The sequence below is a fragment of the Contarinia nasturtii genome, unplaced genomic scaffold (genome assembly GCF_009176525.2).
Source record: "Contarinia nasturtii isolate CC-2019 unplaced genomic scaffold, AAFC_CNas_1.1 Cnas_scaffold_78, whole genome shotgun sequence".
In the NCBI taxonomy this organism is placed as follows: domain Eukaryota; kingdom Metazoa; phylum Arthropoda; class Insecta; order Diptera; family Cecidomyiidae; genus Contarinia; species Contarinia nasturtii.
The window spans coordinates 4,225,819-4,242,995 of NW_022197436.1; the positions used below are offsets into that span (position 1 = coordinate 4,225,819).

Sequence of the window (17,177 nt, forward strand, 5' to 3'; positions counted from 1 at the left end):
TTTTCAATCTGAAACATTACATAAACGTCATCAAACGAAACACTACTCTTTCTTAAAATTAACATTTTTTCTCTAATTTTTTTTCTTTTTAAATATATTTATATTTATTGTTTTATTTCATTTACGATGGCAATGTTTATGCCTTTATTTAATTATATATCACACGGCGCGCGCACACACACACATATATATATATAAAATTATTGCATTAAAACTATAAAAAATACACCTTTTTCCACCACTTTCACCCTTCTCATCATTTTATCCAAATGATATTCAATGTGCAGAACAAATAAAGATTTAAAAAAAAAATGTGATAAAAAAATTTAAAAAAATACAATTTGTTCATACGACAAAATAAGACCATGAGTGAACTAAGAACAAAAAAACATGTGACAGTAAAAAAAATATTAATAATAGTAATAATAATCTTAATTTGTACATGGGATGAAAGTAAACTTCAGAAAATCAAACCGATTGTGATCATTAAATAGACCTTTTCTAAAACAAAACCCAATAACTATATAACTAATAGTAAACAAACACAAAAGCAAGAGACACACAAATCCACAACATAAACATACACAATATATTCAAACTCAATTTAAAAGAAAATGTACATGGCTTTTAGATAAAAAAAACATCGTTTATTCATAGGGAATTAATGGAAGACACACTTTATTATTGCTTCTGAAAAAATATTTCCCAACTATATCAGCCATAATATGCATATATATAGATAAAAATGAAAAGCATGTGATTTAATTTCACGCATATATTATATATAATGAGTGTCAATCCGTTCCCAACATTTTTGGATGTTTCGTGGATAGATTGCAAAGCAAAAAACAATGCACTTTTTCTTTACACCAGCACACCATCATCAAAAGTCCTCTCCTCGCCGCTCCTTCTAAGAATTATTGCAATTAAGATTTAAAAACAAATAAACAAAAAAAAAAAACGCCAAAAAAGCAAAATCCAAGATATGAAAAGAAAGTGAGATTTTTATCAAATTCACATTATTTATAACAAAAAAAGAACATGTTTTAACTGGATTAGTTTTTATGTCTCTTATTTTACCTAAAAGAAATTCGTCGTTTGTGTTGGTCATGTTTGCTGGTTGCTCTATAATTTTTTATTATTCTCCATAGACCCAAAGGAATTGCGATAACTTCCTACGAATATTTTCAACAAATTTTCCCATCTTTTGTTTTCGTTTCTTTTCCTTATCCTATGACGTGGATATTACACTTAACACTATTATTTTGGAAAAATAATAATGAAAAAGGAAGAAGCATAAAATTTTGTAAACTAAAAGTACCGACAACACAATGTAAATTTAGTTAAGAATTTATGACGAAGAAGAAGAAAAAAACATCAACAATACAAACCCAACTTTAATTTGTAGACCTAAATCTAACGATTGTGAATAGAATTGTCAAAACAAAATATTGTATAAAAATTTAATTTAAAATAACAAAAAAAATTATAAAAAATAAATTTACAGCAACAAACTGTTAAAAATGAATCAAATAAAAAAAAACTTGTTGAAACTTTCAAAATCACAACAACACTTGTTTTCTTTTTCTATCAAAACAGCTTTATTAGGATACTAAAATCTTTTACAATTTTACAAAATCTTTCAAAATACGAATGTTTTTGCATACATTTCAAAATTTTCATGGATATGCAACATTTGCTTAACATTATCGATTTCCATGTTGAGGCGTCGCTTGGCTAATAAATTGGCTTTATCCGAAAAAATCTTTTCGCCAACGATACCAGAAGCCGGTATACATAGAATTTCCTTTGCTAATTGTCGGAGATGTGGTAAATCGTAACGTGATTCCCAAAATTCCAGAATATCAACGGAAATATCGTTAAATTTCAAATTCACATATGTTTCAACTTCGTCATGTGTTTCGTCACGCTCTTCAACTATGTCCATATATTCTATAAGATATTTTGTACTGTCAGTGGTATCGCCTGAGCCACCGCTGCCGCCGCCGCCACCGCTTGCACTATTCAATTTGTTTGTGCCGGATGCGTGAGATGTCTTTTCATCGTTCTCTTCGCCAAATGCAATAACATTGGCATCATTTTCGTCATTCGAACTAATCATTTTGCTCACCATATTCAAGACGTTTGTTTTCTCCTCGTGGCTCATGAATTTCAGCGATTTAAATCGTGGATCAAGAAATACAGCGATTTTATGTAAATTTGTTACTGGAAACTGTTCACGAATCAAATTTAATGCAATGTCACGGATTTTTGCTCTTGAAAATCGTGTATTTCGAAAATGATCTTCGATTTTCTTTCGAAATATATAGACTTCATTTATGGTGGGCTTTGTATCCGAACTCAAACTTTTAGCCGCTTTTGTAAATGGATCCAATATGCGTTTGAATTCATCGATATTCATTTTATATTCATCGCTGTCCTCAGCGATTTCCAAATATTCCCAAACTTTCGACCAATCTTTTGTTATCCAAATATCGTTTGGTAGCAGTTTACGCAAACCATATGCGTCAATCAATTGAAAAACGATTCGATTCAATGTTGCACAAGAGCAATTAATTGTTGAATATGATTTAAACGAATCCAACATTTCGTCGAATACAACAGTCGTTGTTTTTGATAAAAATGCTTCCACATCCGTTTCATTGTCAAAATAATGGTCAAGCATCGTGGTGACCAATTGTTTGTAATCGATTTGTGTAAATTCTTCGGCAAAACTCTCCGTACGCAAATTGACTTTTTTAATACCAAATTCATTGCTGATATAATGACCATATAATGTGAAAAAATTCAGCCGACGATTTGGATCATGCCAGTAATCACATGATAAGGCAATTTTATGTTCATCAAATTTCGGTTTCAGCATATTATGTAGATCTTGTGTTGATTTTTCGCACACGGTTGAACGAAAATTGGCCGAATCTTTTATATCTTTTAGCAAATCTTCGATGCTAACTTGTTTGTATTCGGCACCCACATTGATCAAATACTGGGCAAAACTTAGAAAACCACTGTTGTCCACCAAACTTGGTGAGTGCATATCTTTCAAATTAAGAATGTGGAATAATCGAAGCGCTTCCTCTTTCAAATCCATCGGTAATTCATTGGGTGAATACTGCTCTTGATCGGTGTCATTTTCATTGGCAAACGATAAATTGTCAGCGCCACTGGTCGTTTGTGTTGCATCCACATCATCCGGATGCTCTTCACTAATTGGTATTGTCACATATTCGTGGATGTTATCGTCTGGATTCGGTGACTGTTCACGTTTTATCGTCTCGCTCAATCGTTTGATGCACGAATGTCGCAGCAGGCTTGCCGTTCCCGTTTTACTCTTGTACGTTATTAGCGAATGACAAAAAAGGCACATCACGAAATCTAACTTTTTACCGTTTTGATAGAGAATTTTAAAATTTCCATTGCTCCATACATCACTTTTTATATTTTCCGGTGCACGCATATCAATCGATGGATCACCTTGTGCAATCATCTCTTCAATTTCTTTCTTTTGTTTTGTATTGTCGCGTCCTTTCATTTGAAATTTTATCGTTTCCGTTGAATTGATCATAAGATCACCCAATGGACTGTTCTCATTGCCACGCGATGTTCTCTTCACAATTTTCGGTGAAGCGGCGATTAGTCCGGCCGTACCACTGAAATTCAATGTTTTTGCAATGTTTTTTTCTTCTTTCTGCATGTTCATCACTTTTTTGTAGCAATGATGTCGAAGCAAACTGCCAGTACCATGGACTGAATTGTATGTTATCAAATTCGAGCAAATTTGACAATAAACATAATTTTCTTTCACATTATTATTGAAAATAAGTGAAAAACAATCAGCACCCCAGGCACAACTTTTCGATGATTTTTCTGGTTTCACCAAATGAATCGATGGATCTTTGTCCATTAATTTTTTCACCAAAGCTTCTTTATGCTTTTCTCGTTCCATTGGACTCTAAACGCGTTAAAAAATAGAAAGAAGAAAAAAAAAACAAAATTTTAAAATTTCCAATTAACATTTTCTTTTGTTAGTTTTTTATTTTTCAATTCAGATATTTAAAATGTAAAAGGTGAACCCGTTATAAAACCAATGTTTACTTTTGAAAGTACTTTTCGTGAGTTTTGTTTTGGTTTGTAACATGAACAATCGGAAGTGTTGCGTTCACAGTTACGAGCCGTTCGTTCGTTCGGCGTTCACTTAAAATATGAATACGTACACGCATAACGAACACCGTTTTTTTCTTTCGTTTATTGGACTGCCCCAAACACGAAAAGTCAAAATATTCACACACACAGATTCCGCACATTTGCTTACCATTTGAGTTAAATCGTCTCGAATTTTATGCACTTTATTCATGATTAATTTTAATTTGAAAATTTTTCTTAGCCCACATCCATTAAAAAAATTCAATCAATATACAAAATATGCAATTCAAAATGTCGTACAGAATGAAATTTTGGTGCGATTGTTTGTTATATTTCGTTTTATTATTTCTTTTTTTTTGGGATAATGTCTAACCGAATACAGCCAATGACATGTACGAAATGACTGTCACGACATCGCATTCAAACGCACACCAAACCACTCAACAGGCCTGTACTGTAAACGATATTCGTGTACGTGTAAACGTTGTGAACGGCGTGCATACATACACGCACACACTGTACGCTTGTATTTGAGAGCGCAAAGATTTTTCTTGCTATATTGTCTGACTCTTCTTTCACGTACCAATCCGGTTCGTACAAATCAAGTCACGTATTTTTCGGGCATATTTTCTACCTACTTCTTACATTTATTCATTCACACGAACGTTCGTATTGAGAAATATACACTAAACAACAACGATTTGTGGTGTTATAATTTCTTTACTCCGAATTTTTGCGCTAAGTAAATTCTACCGTCTCTCATTGGCTATTCGCTTTGTCGATTTTATTGCTGATATTCGCTTTTTATACTCTACACAACATTTTGTTGAGGAATAGTCATGCATTTTTTAGCAGTTTCGTTCAGAAGATTGCACACAATTCTCATAAATGCTGCATATTCTTGCCCAAATTTATTTGTTGTTGTTTTTTATCACGTTTTGCTCATCAAAAAAAGAGCAGAAGGTATAAACAAATTGTAACCGTTTTTAAGCGCGTGACATATCATGCCAAACAATTGCATCGATAACAAATCAATTAAAAATAAATCGAAAACTATTTTTATTTATTCATTTTTTGAAATTAACGTTTTATTTCTTATTCTAATGAATTGTCGTTCAATTGTATGATGAGTGTGTGTCTGTGAGAGAGAACTTAAATCGGCATTCTAGCTACATTCGAATGCACATGATTTACAATGATTATGATGATTATTATTCTTTATCTTCAACGACACATAAAATATTTAATCCACTTCGGCCCAAATTAACTCCATCCAGTAATCCGGCATTTCGTTCTTTCATGTAGACCAAAAAATGAATGATAACACAAAACAAATTGTTTCGATCCTGAAATAGAGAATTACAGTATTGGTGATCATAATTCACATTGATTATACTGAAATATTTACATGAGTGCAGTGATGGACTTTGTCATCGCTGATGAAATTAAATTTCGGTTTGGCTGGGTTCGTGTATAAAATGGCACATTTTGATTTCGATTTCACCTCTTCAATAGTTTCCTTGAGTGATTTCTTATCGCCAAGTACAACGTAACGATTGAAAAATGGACGACCACCTAATATTTATAGAATCGGAACGTAACGAATATTTTCAAATATGTTCGAATCTAATATGCGATTACCTGGTGGTGGTAATGGGTTCAGTTGACTATCCATATAAGCGCAAAACAGATGAAAGATAATCTAAATAGAAAAATGGAATATATTTTATTTGAATTTGAAGATTAATTCATTTATTTTGACTTACGGCTGCATCAGTTGTTACATGTTCATCCAAATTTAAGTCGTATGAATTTTGCGAACGATAATCGTGAATATTCAAGCCGCTACCTTTGGCCAATTCACGAATGCGTTGCACCAAATATTCTTGATTGGTTGAAATTTCTAAAAATGGTAAAACTGTTGACAATGCCGGTACATACGATGACACCATGTGATTTTCAGCCGTTTTCTTCAAACGCTCCAAACTAACGCTGCCAATTTTAATGTCGGAAAAACCACGGATCGCAAATTCATTATCGATTTTATCGAATTCTTTCACCAATTGCTGTAGAATCGTGGCTGATAGCCACATTCGCAAATTTGTCACATATTTTGTAAGTTTTGGCATTGAAATTGTTTTGAATAGATCTGACATTGCGGCCAAATCACCACAACCAGGACCAAGACTTCCGGTCAATTCTTTGCCCGATGATTGTTTGTTCGGTGATGTGGTTGTCGGTGACAATTGATAGATTGATGTTTTTAGTAAATTTGCCGCATTATTCCAATAATTCCACAGTGTATTTGTTGAATTACGATCAACTGTCTCACGAACATCGGAAAAATTCAAATTACCCGTGGAATTCGTTTCCTCCTTTGCCACTTCTCTGAAATGTACATAATTTTTTTTGTTTTTAAATATGATTTCAATGATGAAATACATTTAATTTACCTTAAATACTTTTGCAAACCATGTTCATCGGTAATAATTTCATCTTTGGTATAGGTTTTATATGGCGAATTGAATGAATTGTTATTGGATTGATTTGGACTGATATTACTTTTGCCAAATGATGAATTTTGTAAATTGTTTTGTGCTCGATGCCATGAGTAATTTGTAATTGGGCTATTGTTAAAATTTTGCTGATGCACCGGTGAACGATTGAAACCCCACATGGTATTTGTTGTTGCGCGATTACCTATTGGTTGGAAATGTACTAAGATTTAGTATATTGAATGATTCGATTGTTCAAATTAAATAACCTTCATTAAATGATGAATGCCAGTTCATGATTGCAGTTGTATCCAATGGACTTGATACTGGTACTTGTGAATCGAACTTTTCGGGTTGTTGCACAACGAATGATGAATCTGTTTCAACGAAAATTTGTTTTGATTTTAGATTGTTCGATTGATAAAAAGAATGGTTATGTATATTAATTACCTCCATCAAAGTGTAGCAATTTTTTTTGTGCTTGGGTACCTTTGATCGGTTCAAATGTAAACCATAAAAACATAAATCGCATGAAGTAGTACACCAGACTAAGAGCCGATAAGCCGGTAGCAATATACTCCAAATAATACCATTTTGAATATGCAAATGGGCATTTGTTGTTTATATCGTATAATAATATTGCCAAAAATACAACATTGATCGCTCCCCATTTGAGATAGTAGCGCTTCTTTTTATTCTCTAAATAAATATCGAGTCCTTTTTTTACTAGCGGCGACGTTGGAAGCGAAGTGTTCATCGTGTGCATATATTCGAATCGTTCGAATTGCATCTAAACAATTTATCGGTGTTTTTCACTTATTTATTATAAAATTCACAAACTTTGTTTTCAAAATTAAAACCAAAAACAAAAAAGCGATTCAATGTCATAACAATTACTGATGAAGCGCTTTGTATGAATTTGAATATCGCATGTTTAATGTAAGTCGCAGAGAATTTAAGCGCGGAAACATCTGATTTGACAGTTCACGATATGAACATTAAACGTTGTGCGCTAATCTGCTTTACCATATTTTTACACTACACTATCGACATATATGTATTCTGTTTTGGGGATTTTTTGATGGAATGCAAAATATTTAAAAAAATTTTGTTCTTTTTTTTGATATTTATTTTATTAAAATTTCGGATAAAAACAACATATCAATCGGCATCAAGCTACTTTACTCAATGTTACATTTTGCTTAATTTACTATGCATAATACATTTTATTCGTTTATCAGATCTTATCTCAAAAAAAAAAGATTAATACTTGTGCTACGATAGAAAAAAAGTCGTATATAGGCCAGTGGAAGTGTCTGGTAAGTGTGCGGAATGATTTTAATACTTTGATTTCTTTCCTTGAATGCCAATGCTACAACGTGATGTGATTTCATCGGGATTTGTGCTTGGTGTTGGCTCTTCAACACTGGGACGCTTCCGACGTGGTGATGTAACTGGTGATCGTTGTTTCAAGCATTCGACGTCATTGAAAACGACCTGTGCACCGCCACCACATGTTGGTATAACATTTCCTTTGTACAGGCGAGTTTCAACTTCACCGTCCGTATCGGCACCTTGTGCAACCAAACAGTATTTTGATGATTTTGCATTGGTCAAATCCTTGGCATCCGTCAATTTTGTTATTGATTTACGTGCTTTGTAGTATGGCTGAAAGATGGTTCCCAATGGAACCGGATGTGGTGCGCGATGCTCTAGCCAACGTTCGTCGGTCGACCGTGAGCGACGATGACGAATATTTGCAACCGGAACACCCTATTCGAATGTATTTGAAGTGAAACATTTAAAGTGCTGCAAATACAAAAACACGGACTCATTTATAATTTAAATTAAATATTTACCCGAAGTGTACGTGGTGTGTTCGCTTCCAAGCCGGTGAATTTAGCCGATCTTGGAGTTGATGCAATGGAATTTGATATTGCGGTGCGTTCTTTTGTTGGTTGTGACGCTACGGGCTCACTTCTCATATTTTCACAATCATTAAGCACTTCACGAAGTTGACCAATCTTACGGTTTTTACTGCGAAGTTCAATCTAAAGAAAAAAAGATCGTTTCTTTAAAATGTGATTCAAAAATTTAAATTCATTTTAAAACTAACATTCATTTGGTCGGTTTGATCCTTGTATTTTCTTTCTAATTTTTGATTGGTTTTCTCCACCTCGATGGCGTATTTCGATTGATATCTCTGTTTAATTTGCTGTTGTTCGATTTCCATTTGTTTTATTCGGCTTTCTTTCTGATTAATCTGAGTTTTTTGCTCTTCAATTTTTCGTTCATGTTCATGTAATTTTCGTTTTAGAGTTTGAATCTCTGATTCCTTATCTACATTAACCTTCTCTAGATTCTTCGTACGATTACGTTCCAATTCAAACATCTGATTCAAACTGATTTTTTCTCTTCGAAGTTCAGCCAACTCTTGTTCAGTACGTACCAAATGCATGCGATGTTGATTTTCTACGAATGAAAAAATGAAAATCGCATTTTAAATAATGAAGAAAACAAAATTTATGTTCAATCCATGTAAGACTTACGCCGAGCACCAAAATCATCCAATAGTGTCGACCGTTTTTTAATACGTTGGTCCAAGTGTTGCATCAATTGAACAATAATTTCATCGGTTTCGGGTGAGATGAGACGATAATCGGGAAACTTGGGCCCAAGACTATATACCAAACCAATATCAACATCAAGTTTCTTTGCATCGGTTCGTCCCGTTTCTTCCAATTTATGTACAGCCATTTTGAATATTTGATTCGCCTTACGACGCCCTGGAGTAAATCCGATGTCAGTTTTCATTGGTGTTTGTCTCATCACTTGTACCTCTTGTGTCATTTCGGCAAATTTCATCACTTGCTAAATATTAGAAGAAAAAAAATCACAACAACAATGTTAATAAATTGAAAAAAAACAAAAAAAATTAATCGAACAAAGAATAAAAATAAATATTACCGTTGTTTCGTCGAAATCCTCACGCCGTGGATTTATACAAACAACCATACGAACTTGACCTTCGCCATCAAAGTAACTTTTGAATAAATGTGTGATTTTTGCATCACGATACGGTACCTTCTTTTGTACGTTTGAATTTTGATTTTCACGTAATGTCTCCAGACATTTACGAAGTGACATCAACGAATTATTTATGTTGCCGGCTTCGCGCAATCGAACGCCTGTATTATTTGTACGATTTGTACGTTCACTGCCGGCCAAATCGACCAATGACAATTGGCTAATTGTAATCTTACGACGATCTTGAATCAACTGTTCACCGCGACTATCGGTTGGCGCTTGCACCAAACGAATCGTAAACACTGAATGGCTTCGACTTGATTCAGCATTGAGCGTTGTATGACCAATTCGTTTACGTTTTTGTCCCAAATGATATGCTTCAATTGCTTCACTGACCGTTTTCACCTCAATTTCCGTCACACCATGTACGTACATATTTGATTTTTCATCGCCACGTATAATTTTCGTTTGTAATGTCTTCTGAGCCGGTCCATCTTCCAACAAATCATAAACTGAATTGTTGTAAACCTCGACATACGTTACAAATACCGCATACATATTATCCTCATCGATGCCACCCAAAATTGATGTTTCGGCCGATGCTTGCGATGCAATCTCCGGATCACTATCTTTACGTCGATGATTCTTACCAAAACGAGCATTTAATTCGGCTTGACGTTCCAGCATTGCATCTTCTTCGGACAAAATTTCGAAGCCATTCAAACGGTCTGGTTTGAAGACAAATTTTTTCGTTTGATAATCGGATATCGTTTTGAACAATGATTCTAAGCAACGCGGCATTACACCACGATTCTCTTGATTTCCTGTCATTGTATATGTTTTGCCACTGGATGTCACACCGTATGTGAACAATAATCCATTCCGTCCTTTAATTAAACCCTCAACCAATGGTTGTGCAACATGTTCATAAACTTCACGTTGTGTTGAATGCTGACCAAATACATGCTGAAATGTATACTGCATTTCGCGCATACTTTTATAGTTGACAGCCATCTCTGGAGGCCGTAAACTGACTGTTTTTGACGAAATAACTTCAACGCATGACGCTTCATTTGGATTATTTATCGGACGAACACGACAATATACTTGAACTGGATCAGTAACACTTTCAGCCGAATTTTGTCGACTCATGGGTGTCTTTGGTACAGAACGCGCTGGTGTTCGAAACATTCTATAATGTATACACATAAAATATAATCAATTTCAATGCATTCAATTGCACACACACTCCAAACAATTTTAAAAATTTGTTTAATACTTACGAAGATTTCATTTTTCATGCAATGATTTAAATAATTTCCAATAAAACCATTAAATTTATCACGTTTTTTATGATAAAATCGAATATTTTTTATACAATTTCAATTTTTTTCAATAAACACTGCATCGAAGTGATGCGCTCAGTTCGACAGTCATTCGTTTTTTTCAGTTGAGTTTTCAAATTCGTAATGACATTTGTGCGTTCAACCAGTTGAAAAATGGCATCATACATAGCATTCAAGCGTGCGCAGGGTTGTATAAAATGTCGAAAATTTACGTTACACAAACACAACTACGACACATTTCAATCGTTCGTTTTCATTGAAATTATTTTGAAATGTATAATATTTGTATTTGAATTAGATATTGTTTTTATTTTCAGCAAGATATTTTTTTAAAAAATGTCAATAAAACACACTTTTTTGTGTTCAATTTTTTCCGTTGTTGGGGTTGTTGTTGTTATCGGCTGTAACATTAGGGTGATTTACAAGCAATTAAACATTTTAAATGAATGAATCATCTCACAACATTACCTCGATGGATTTCAACAAATAGAAAAATTTGAATTTTTTGTCTCTTGAATTAAAAAAAAAATTTAGTCACCCAACTGTAACATGTATGTTGTTTGACATTTCTTTCAGTTTCGTAGTACTGTGTGTTTGTATTGAAAAAAGATGTATCAAGATGACGCCATGATTGGTCTATGTTAAGGTGTGTTGTGTAGTCTCGTTTTGACAGCTACGGAATGTGCATTGCATAAAACTTTTTTTTTACGGAGAAAACGGAAAATAACAAAAAAAATAGCGGACTTCCAAATGCAAAAACGTACACATCGTGTCTAGAGATAATACGACTGTGTAAATCAAAATTTTTTGGTTTATTGAAATCCCTGAAAAGATTTGCATTTTAAAGAAACTAAAATTGTGCACAAATATCAATTATAACGTCGAATTGTGTGTGTTTTTATTTGACCGCCAAAAGAAAACATAAAAATGTGTTTTTAATTGGAAAGAATTATTATAGTAAAGAAAAAAAGCGCATCATTTTGAACTTCAAATACACAAACAAACGAAGAGAAAACATTCGCATACGAAAAAAAAGAACACATTCAAAATTCATCGATAAAATTAAGGGCAAACAATATACCAGAGATAATCGTTCGATTTTATTCATCCAATTAACAACATTTTGTAAGCATATATACATATATATAGAGAAAGAGTATACGGTATGATTTGATGGAAAATTTTGAGCATTAGTATTGCAATTCTATAAATATCGTTGCACATCGTAATACATCGTATTTGATGTTGTTGTTGTTTTTATTCAGCTTTTTTACATTTTATCAATGGTTCTTTTATTTTTGTGTGCCACAAACGTTCTTTTATATTAATATAACATTCGCTTTAACTTTTACATGGATGGTTTGCAGCAGCAGCAACAACAACAACATCCACATAGAAAAAATGGATTGTAACGTTCAAGGATCACCAGAGGCAAAGAAACCTTGTAAGGGTATTTTGAAAACATCAAGTAGCTTTGACAAACATTCTGTATCGCAGTGAGTATCTACCGTTTTAGCTTATCGACTTTTTTTTTATTTCTCGCTTCTACTTCGTCTTTTTCGTTATAATGATTTTCTACTTGAATTAGTTTTTCCGGTGAATTTCGCATATAAGATGTGATTTATGAAGGTGATCTTATTCTTTTTTCTCTCTTTTGCTTGTTTATTTCTTCTATATGATTGGCGTTTTGTGGATGTACGTGTGTGCTTCATTTGTTTTCCTGCATAATCGATGTCATGGGTGTAAAAAAAATAGACGCAGAAAGAGCACAAAATTCGATGAACTCAATGTATTGCAAACATACCATCCAGTTGACAAGGATTATGGCCACATGAAAGTTGAAGAACCAAAAACACCATTCAATTATGCAGATCCAGACGACCAAATCTTGGACCAACTGGACGCCGAAGTTCTTACTGAACGGTAAACTGTTATGCGTAATAATTTTGTAATTGTTTATTTTTTTGCGCCCGAGTACATATAAACGCGTGACAAACTCCAATGAATAGGCGTTTAAGTTTTTCTTTGTTTGCTTATTTTTCCGAAGAAGTACAAAGGGCGTGGTGGAAAAAAAATACAGTTATTTTGAATAAATATTAGAGAAATGCGCACGAACATGCATGCAATGAGTGTGTCTATTGAGACGCTGCACCATTACTCATAGTTCCTAATAATATCATGTCATATGGCATGGTACCGACTTGACAACGTAATAAATAAACGTCTTTATTTGTCTTCACATTTAATTTTAGGCTAAAAATGTCCGAGCCGCGAAAATCGTTGGACGAAACAGATGATGCTGATGAAAGTTCGGACGATGACGAACACAGCTATGAAACGCCAGAAGAAAAGCGTAAGTATATTTTGTTTGTTTGTTTGTTTTTATCAGTGTCAAAATTGTTAGATGATTAATCGAAAAATATTCTTCGGTTCAATAGAACGTCGGCTAGACTTTGAAAAACGACGCAAATTACACTACAATTGTAGTGAAGTCGGTCCAAATCATACAACAGCAAATGAATTTGAAGCAATGAAATTGGCCAGAAAGTTGATGGAAGAGGAAGAAGAAGAGGATGATGACGATAAAATAGCAGCGGTAGACGATCGAAGTCAAGAAGCATCGGTGTCTGGTGATAAATGCGCCGATGGAAAAAACGAAGTGGAAATGGACAATGATAACTCATAAGAATGCTGTAATGGACATTGTCGACTCTTATATAAGAAATAAATAAATCCAACACCAAATGCAATTGATTAAGCAACCACATGAAAAACAGCAACAAATTAAAAAACAAAACAAACAACAGAAAATCAAAATTGAACGTAAAATAAATACGATTTCTATGTAATAATCAGCTCTGCTGTCACTTATTGACTAAAAATTCGGCCAGCTATTATTTTGCTGTCCGGTTGATTTTGTATGAAAAGAATTCGTACAATGACTGGCAGCAGTGCTGATCAAGTATGTGTAAATGTATAGTGAATTATGGACACCTTTAAATGAAATAACTCGATCGAATCATTTTCTATATATGTCTTGTCTTGTGAACCACACAAGTGTCATGAAGAATAATACTTAATTTGGTACTGAGTAAAAAAAAAAGATGCATTTTGAAATAAAATGCGTTCTTATAACATACACACAAACTCATGAAAAAACACATACATAGCCAGTGAATTTAGTTTATAGACATAAATATTTTCTGATATTGTTGTAGTGAAAGCTATGTCTCAATTTAATTTTTTCTTGTGACTATAGCTAAACGTAGATGAAATCAATGTAAAACTTAAATCAAAATATGTTATTTATTTATTATTTATCATTTTTTTTGAAAATCTGACTGCATTTTAAAGATGACAAAAGAAAAAAAAATCGCTTCAAATCCTCGTTGGCCATGCCATGGCCTTTGTACAAATAACGGTGATTGACGTTTCGATTAAAATTAAATCATTTTTGTTTACACCGAGTCGGTGCAAAATTCATTTACCGACAGTTAATATTTTTCATTGAATATTTTATTTGACTTGAATATTATGTGATTGAATGTGACAATGTGAATGGTGCTAATTTAGCCGTAGCACGAAAGAAAGAGACGGCAAAATCGGTGGCAAAAAATTGAAAAATCAATAGCAAATATATCACAAAAAAAAAGGATTAAATTTATTTTGAAAAAAACATCAATTTTTTTTTTTTTATTGTATGTTTAATTCAAATCGAAAATTTATGATTGATCTATTAATAATTTCATTTAAAAAAAATATTCAATCATCTATTCGAATAGCTGCGCTAAAAAATGTCCTGCAATTCTTTTGTCGCTGGTACAAAAAAAACGAATTAGTAAATAAAATGTAATTTAATTTTTTTGCTTATTATTTTTCATTTTAAATGGACTTAAAAAGTAAACGAGAAATGAGATTTATGTAAACTTAGCGAATAATTGTGATAATAAATCAAACAAAATGAATAGAATTTAATTAAATAAACAAATAATAACAGAAATTGAATGGATGAATGCATCCTGTGAGGAATGAGCAATAGAGAAAAAAATACTGAATAAAAATGAAATACCTACCACTGTGAAATATGCACAATTTTCTTTTTTCATATCTTGACTTACCTCGCAACTCATACAGTCCAGCTCCAATACAAAAGGTAATATTTTACTCTATTCATTCGTAAGGGATGAAAGGCGATCAAGATAAGTAGAAACATTTTGTAAAATAAAAAACACGGAAAATCAATTTCTGGTGTAACCTCTTATGAGTATCCATTTACGATGAAAATAATATGACTGAGTTGCATCACATAAATAAATAAGGTGATGCGTCCATTTTGGGAATAAAATCGAGTGAAAAAAAAAAACACAAACACAAAATATACCATAAGAAAATATATTGATTTATTTTTAAAGCGCATATCTATATTAGGTATAATAGTACTCTAATTTAAATTATTATATAAACGTTCTAGCATTACTGTTATTTGTTTTTTTTTGTTCACACAAAGTAATTAATTTGTTCTCATCATTTTTTTTTATTTTTTTGATTTCTGCAAAATTATGTATGAAAACAACAACACAAATTAACATATCAAAATCAAATAAATGTATACATGTATAATTTCAACCGTTCAGTGTCAAGGTAACAGATAAATATCGCTTCGAAATATATATCTCTGCGTGTGTTTTTTTTTATTGTGGTTCATTTTTAAATTCAAATAAACAACAACAGATAAAAGTCTCTCTCTACCCAAACAAATATTTATCACCTAACGTTAAATTGAATAAAAGTATGCCAAAAATTGAATATATTAATAAGCGAAACAATATATGCTATATTATTGTTAAAATTATGTATTATTCAAATAATCGAGTGTGTGTTTCTTTTCTCCTTTAATTAGTTGTTGCTCTTTTTTTCCATCCAACCGCTCAAACTTAATCATTTTCATTCGTTAATTGTGTACTTTTCACGAATCATTTATTGACCAGATGATGTTGTATATATGGTTGTATTTATTTGTATTTTGATCGGCGATAAAAAAGAACACTTACTATCGATTTATGTTAATTATTGGCATTTTTGGCTCCAAGTTATGTTGTATGATTATTATTATTATTAATATTTCCCAATTGAATAAACACATGAAATCAAAATGGTAATATATACAAGCGCATGTGTGTGTGTTTGGCTTGTTTCTGAGCTCATCGCATATGGATGCAATTCATACACGATATTCACGTGCGATTTCGTGTGCAATGCCATTCAAACGTGAGCTCTTAATTCGCAATCAATTTGTGTACATTTTCTTGTTTGCTTTTAATGAAATTGATGCTTTTTGGGCTCATTTTACACAAATTGTAATGTTTCACTGACGAAACATGGTTTTTTTCGATTTATTTATTAAATAATGTATAAAACCGACATTTATTTCAAATGGCTAACAATTGGTTTTCAAGTTTTTTTTTATAACGAAGATTTAAAAAGGATATTTGGCCAATTGTTGATTAATTTGGCTCCGAGTAAATAAGTTAAAGAAAGTTATTAGGAGTTTTCATTCATTATTTGGGAATACTATCAGCTAGGGTCAGTGGTGCCCGTCAAATCCAGCCCGTTAATCTATTTTCAACCACACAATGTGATGATCTTTAAATTAACTGGCTGAATTTCAATGGCAATACTAACACTAGCCCAGAGTATTCCATATTCATGATAATATGAAAGTTTTATGTAAAGAAACATTCTTTTCCTATTTAGTAATTTAACAAATTGAATAAACAAAATGGTTTCGAGTTATTCATATTTGGTATTTCTTGAATATTGGTTTCGATCAGTACGTTCTCGTTTCGAAAATTTATTTGTTTGTTCGACAAAGTAATAGATTTGTGTTGATGAAAGAGAAAAAGCTGACAATTTATAATGATGGTTACGCCATCGGCCCACCGCACATCGCATGCACGTTTGTGTGCATTTGCTTAGAGTGTTCATATTCGATTAAAATCGAAAATCAGTAGTGTACAGTGGTCAGTGGCATAATTTCCATCGTTGGACAAATGAAAAATTACATAGGGAAAGCAGTATTATAAATTTCAATTATTGAAAGAAAAATTAATTTTAACACTAGTCAAAATGCAACCAATCAACCAAA

General features: G+C 32.6%; 4 protein-coding genes across 5 annotated transcripts; 1 reads left to right on the forward strand and 3 right to left on the reverse strand.

The window, feature by feature from the left end:
• Positions 1 to 1,591: 1,591 nt before the first annotated feature.
• On the reverse strand, positions 1,592 to 4,551 carry LOC116352195. Its single transcript, XM_031784598.1, has 2 exons — positions 4,334 to 4,551; positions 1,592 to 3,973 (listed from the first exon to the last, which is right to left on the reverse strand). Exons 1-2 carry the CDS (start codon positions 4,373 to 4,375, stop codon positions 1,643 to 1,645), a joined length of 2,373 nt encoding a protein of 790 aa, XP_031640458.1. The 5' UTR covers positions 4,376 to 4,551; the 3' UTR covers positions 1,592 to 1,642.
• Positions 4,552 to 5,199: 648 nt separating this feature from the next.
• Positions 5,200 to 7,610, reverse strand: LOC116352231 (transmembrane protein 209). Its single transcript, XM_031784660.1, has 7 exons — positions 7,110 to 7,610; positions 6,929 to 7,036; positions 6,618 to 6,864; positions 5,931 to 6,552; positions 5,806 to 5,866; positions 5,573 to 5,739; positions 5,200 to 5,510 (listed from the first exon to the last, which is right to left on the reverse strand). The coding sequence occupies exons 1-7, from the start codon at positions 7,447 to 7,449 to the stop codon at positions 5,376 to 5,378; spliced, it is 1,680 nt and encodes a 559-aa protein (XP_031640520.1). The 5' UTR covers positions 7,450 to 7,610; the 3' UTR covers positions 5,200 to 5,375.
• Positions 7,611 to 7,824: 214 nt separating this feature from the next.
• On the reverse strand, positions 7,825 to 11,127 carry LOC116337981 (kinesin-like protein KIF23). Its single transcript, XM_031762995.1, has 6 exons — positions 10,970 to 11,127; positions 9,627 to 10,878; positions 9,209 to 9,530; positions 8,776 to 9,131; positions 8,519 to 8,710; positions 7,825 to 8,432 (listed from the first exon to the last, which is right to left on the reverse strand). The coding sequence occupies exons 1-6, from the start codon at positions 10,978 to 10,980 to the stop codon at positions 7,998 to 8,000; spliced, it is 2,568 nt and encodes an 855-aa protein (XP_031618855.1). The 5' UTR covers positions 10,981 to 11,127; the 3' UTR covers positions 7,825 to 7,997.
• A 571-nt stretch (positions 11,128 to 11,698) lies between these two features.
• Positions 11,699 to 15,115, forward strand: LOC116338814 (protein phosphatase inhibitor 2-like). 2 transcript variants are annotated; one of them, XM_031764321.1, is made up of 5 exons: positions 11,699 to 12,195; positions 12,400 to 12,528; positions 12,788 to 12,955; positions 13,285 to 13,385; positions 13,471 to 15,115. In XM_031764321.1, the coding sequence occupies exons 2-5, from the start codon at positions 12,434 to 12,436 to the stop codon at positions 13,716 to 13,718; spliced, it is 612 nt and encodes a 203-aa protein (XP_031620181.1). In that variant the 5' UTR covers positions 11,699 to 12,195; positions 12,400 to 12,433; the 3' UTR covers positions 13,719 to 15,115. The 2 variants fall into 2 exon arrangements, with proteins under 2 accessions (XP_031620181.1, XP_031620174.1); XM_031764314.1 differs by having other exon boundaries at positions 11,699 to 12,157.
• The last annotated feature ends 2,062 nt before the right edge of the window (positions 15,116 to 17,177 follow it).

Excerpts from the sequence above, each read along its gene's own strand:
- LOC116352195 (XM_031784598.1), bottom strand. The coding sequence starts at position 4,375 with ATGAATAAAGTGCATAAAATTCGAGACGATTTAACTCAAATG. Across the intron at positions 3,974-4,333 it reads GAGACGATTTAACTCAAATG|AGTCCAATGGAACGAGAAAA; the intron begins GTAAGCAAATGT and ends TAACGCGTTTAG.
- LOC116352231 (XM_031784660.1), bottom strand. The coding sequence starts at position 7,449 with ATGCAATTCGAACGATTCGAATATATGCACACGATGAACACTTCGCTT. Across the intron at positions 6,553-6,617 it reads GGTTTGCAAAAGTATTTAAG|AGAAGTGGCAAAGGAGGAAA; the intron begins GTAAATTAAATG and ends TGTACATTTCAG. Across the intron at positions 5,867-5,930 it reads ATGTAACAACTGATGCAGCC|ATTATCTTTCATCTGTTTTG; the intron begins GTAAGTCAAAAT and ends TTTTCTATTTAG.
- LOC116337981 (XM_031762995.1), bottom strand. Across the intron at positions 9,531-9,626 it reads AGGATTTCGACGAAACAACG|CAAGTGATGAAATTTGCCGA; the intron begins GTAATATTTATT and ends TCTAATATTTAG. Across the intron at positions 9,132-9,208 it reads GGATGATTTTGGTGCTCGGC|AAAATCAACATCGCATGCAT; the intron begins GTAAGTCTTACA and ends TTTCATTCGTAG.
- LOC116338814 (XM_031764321.1), top strand. The coding sequence starts at position 12,434 with ATGGATTGTAACGTTCAAGGATCACCAGAGGCAAAGAAACCTTGTAAG. Across the intron at positions 12,529-12,787 it reads GACAAACATTCTGTATCGCA|ACGCAGAAAGAGCACAAAAT; the intron begins GTGAGTATCTAC and ends TAAAAAAAATAG. Across the intron at positions 13,386-13,470 it reads TGAAACGCCAGAAGAAAAGC|AACGTCGGCTAGACTTTGAA; the intron begins GTAAGTATATTT and ends TCGGTTCAATAG.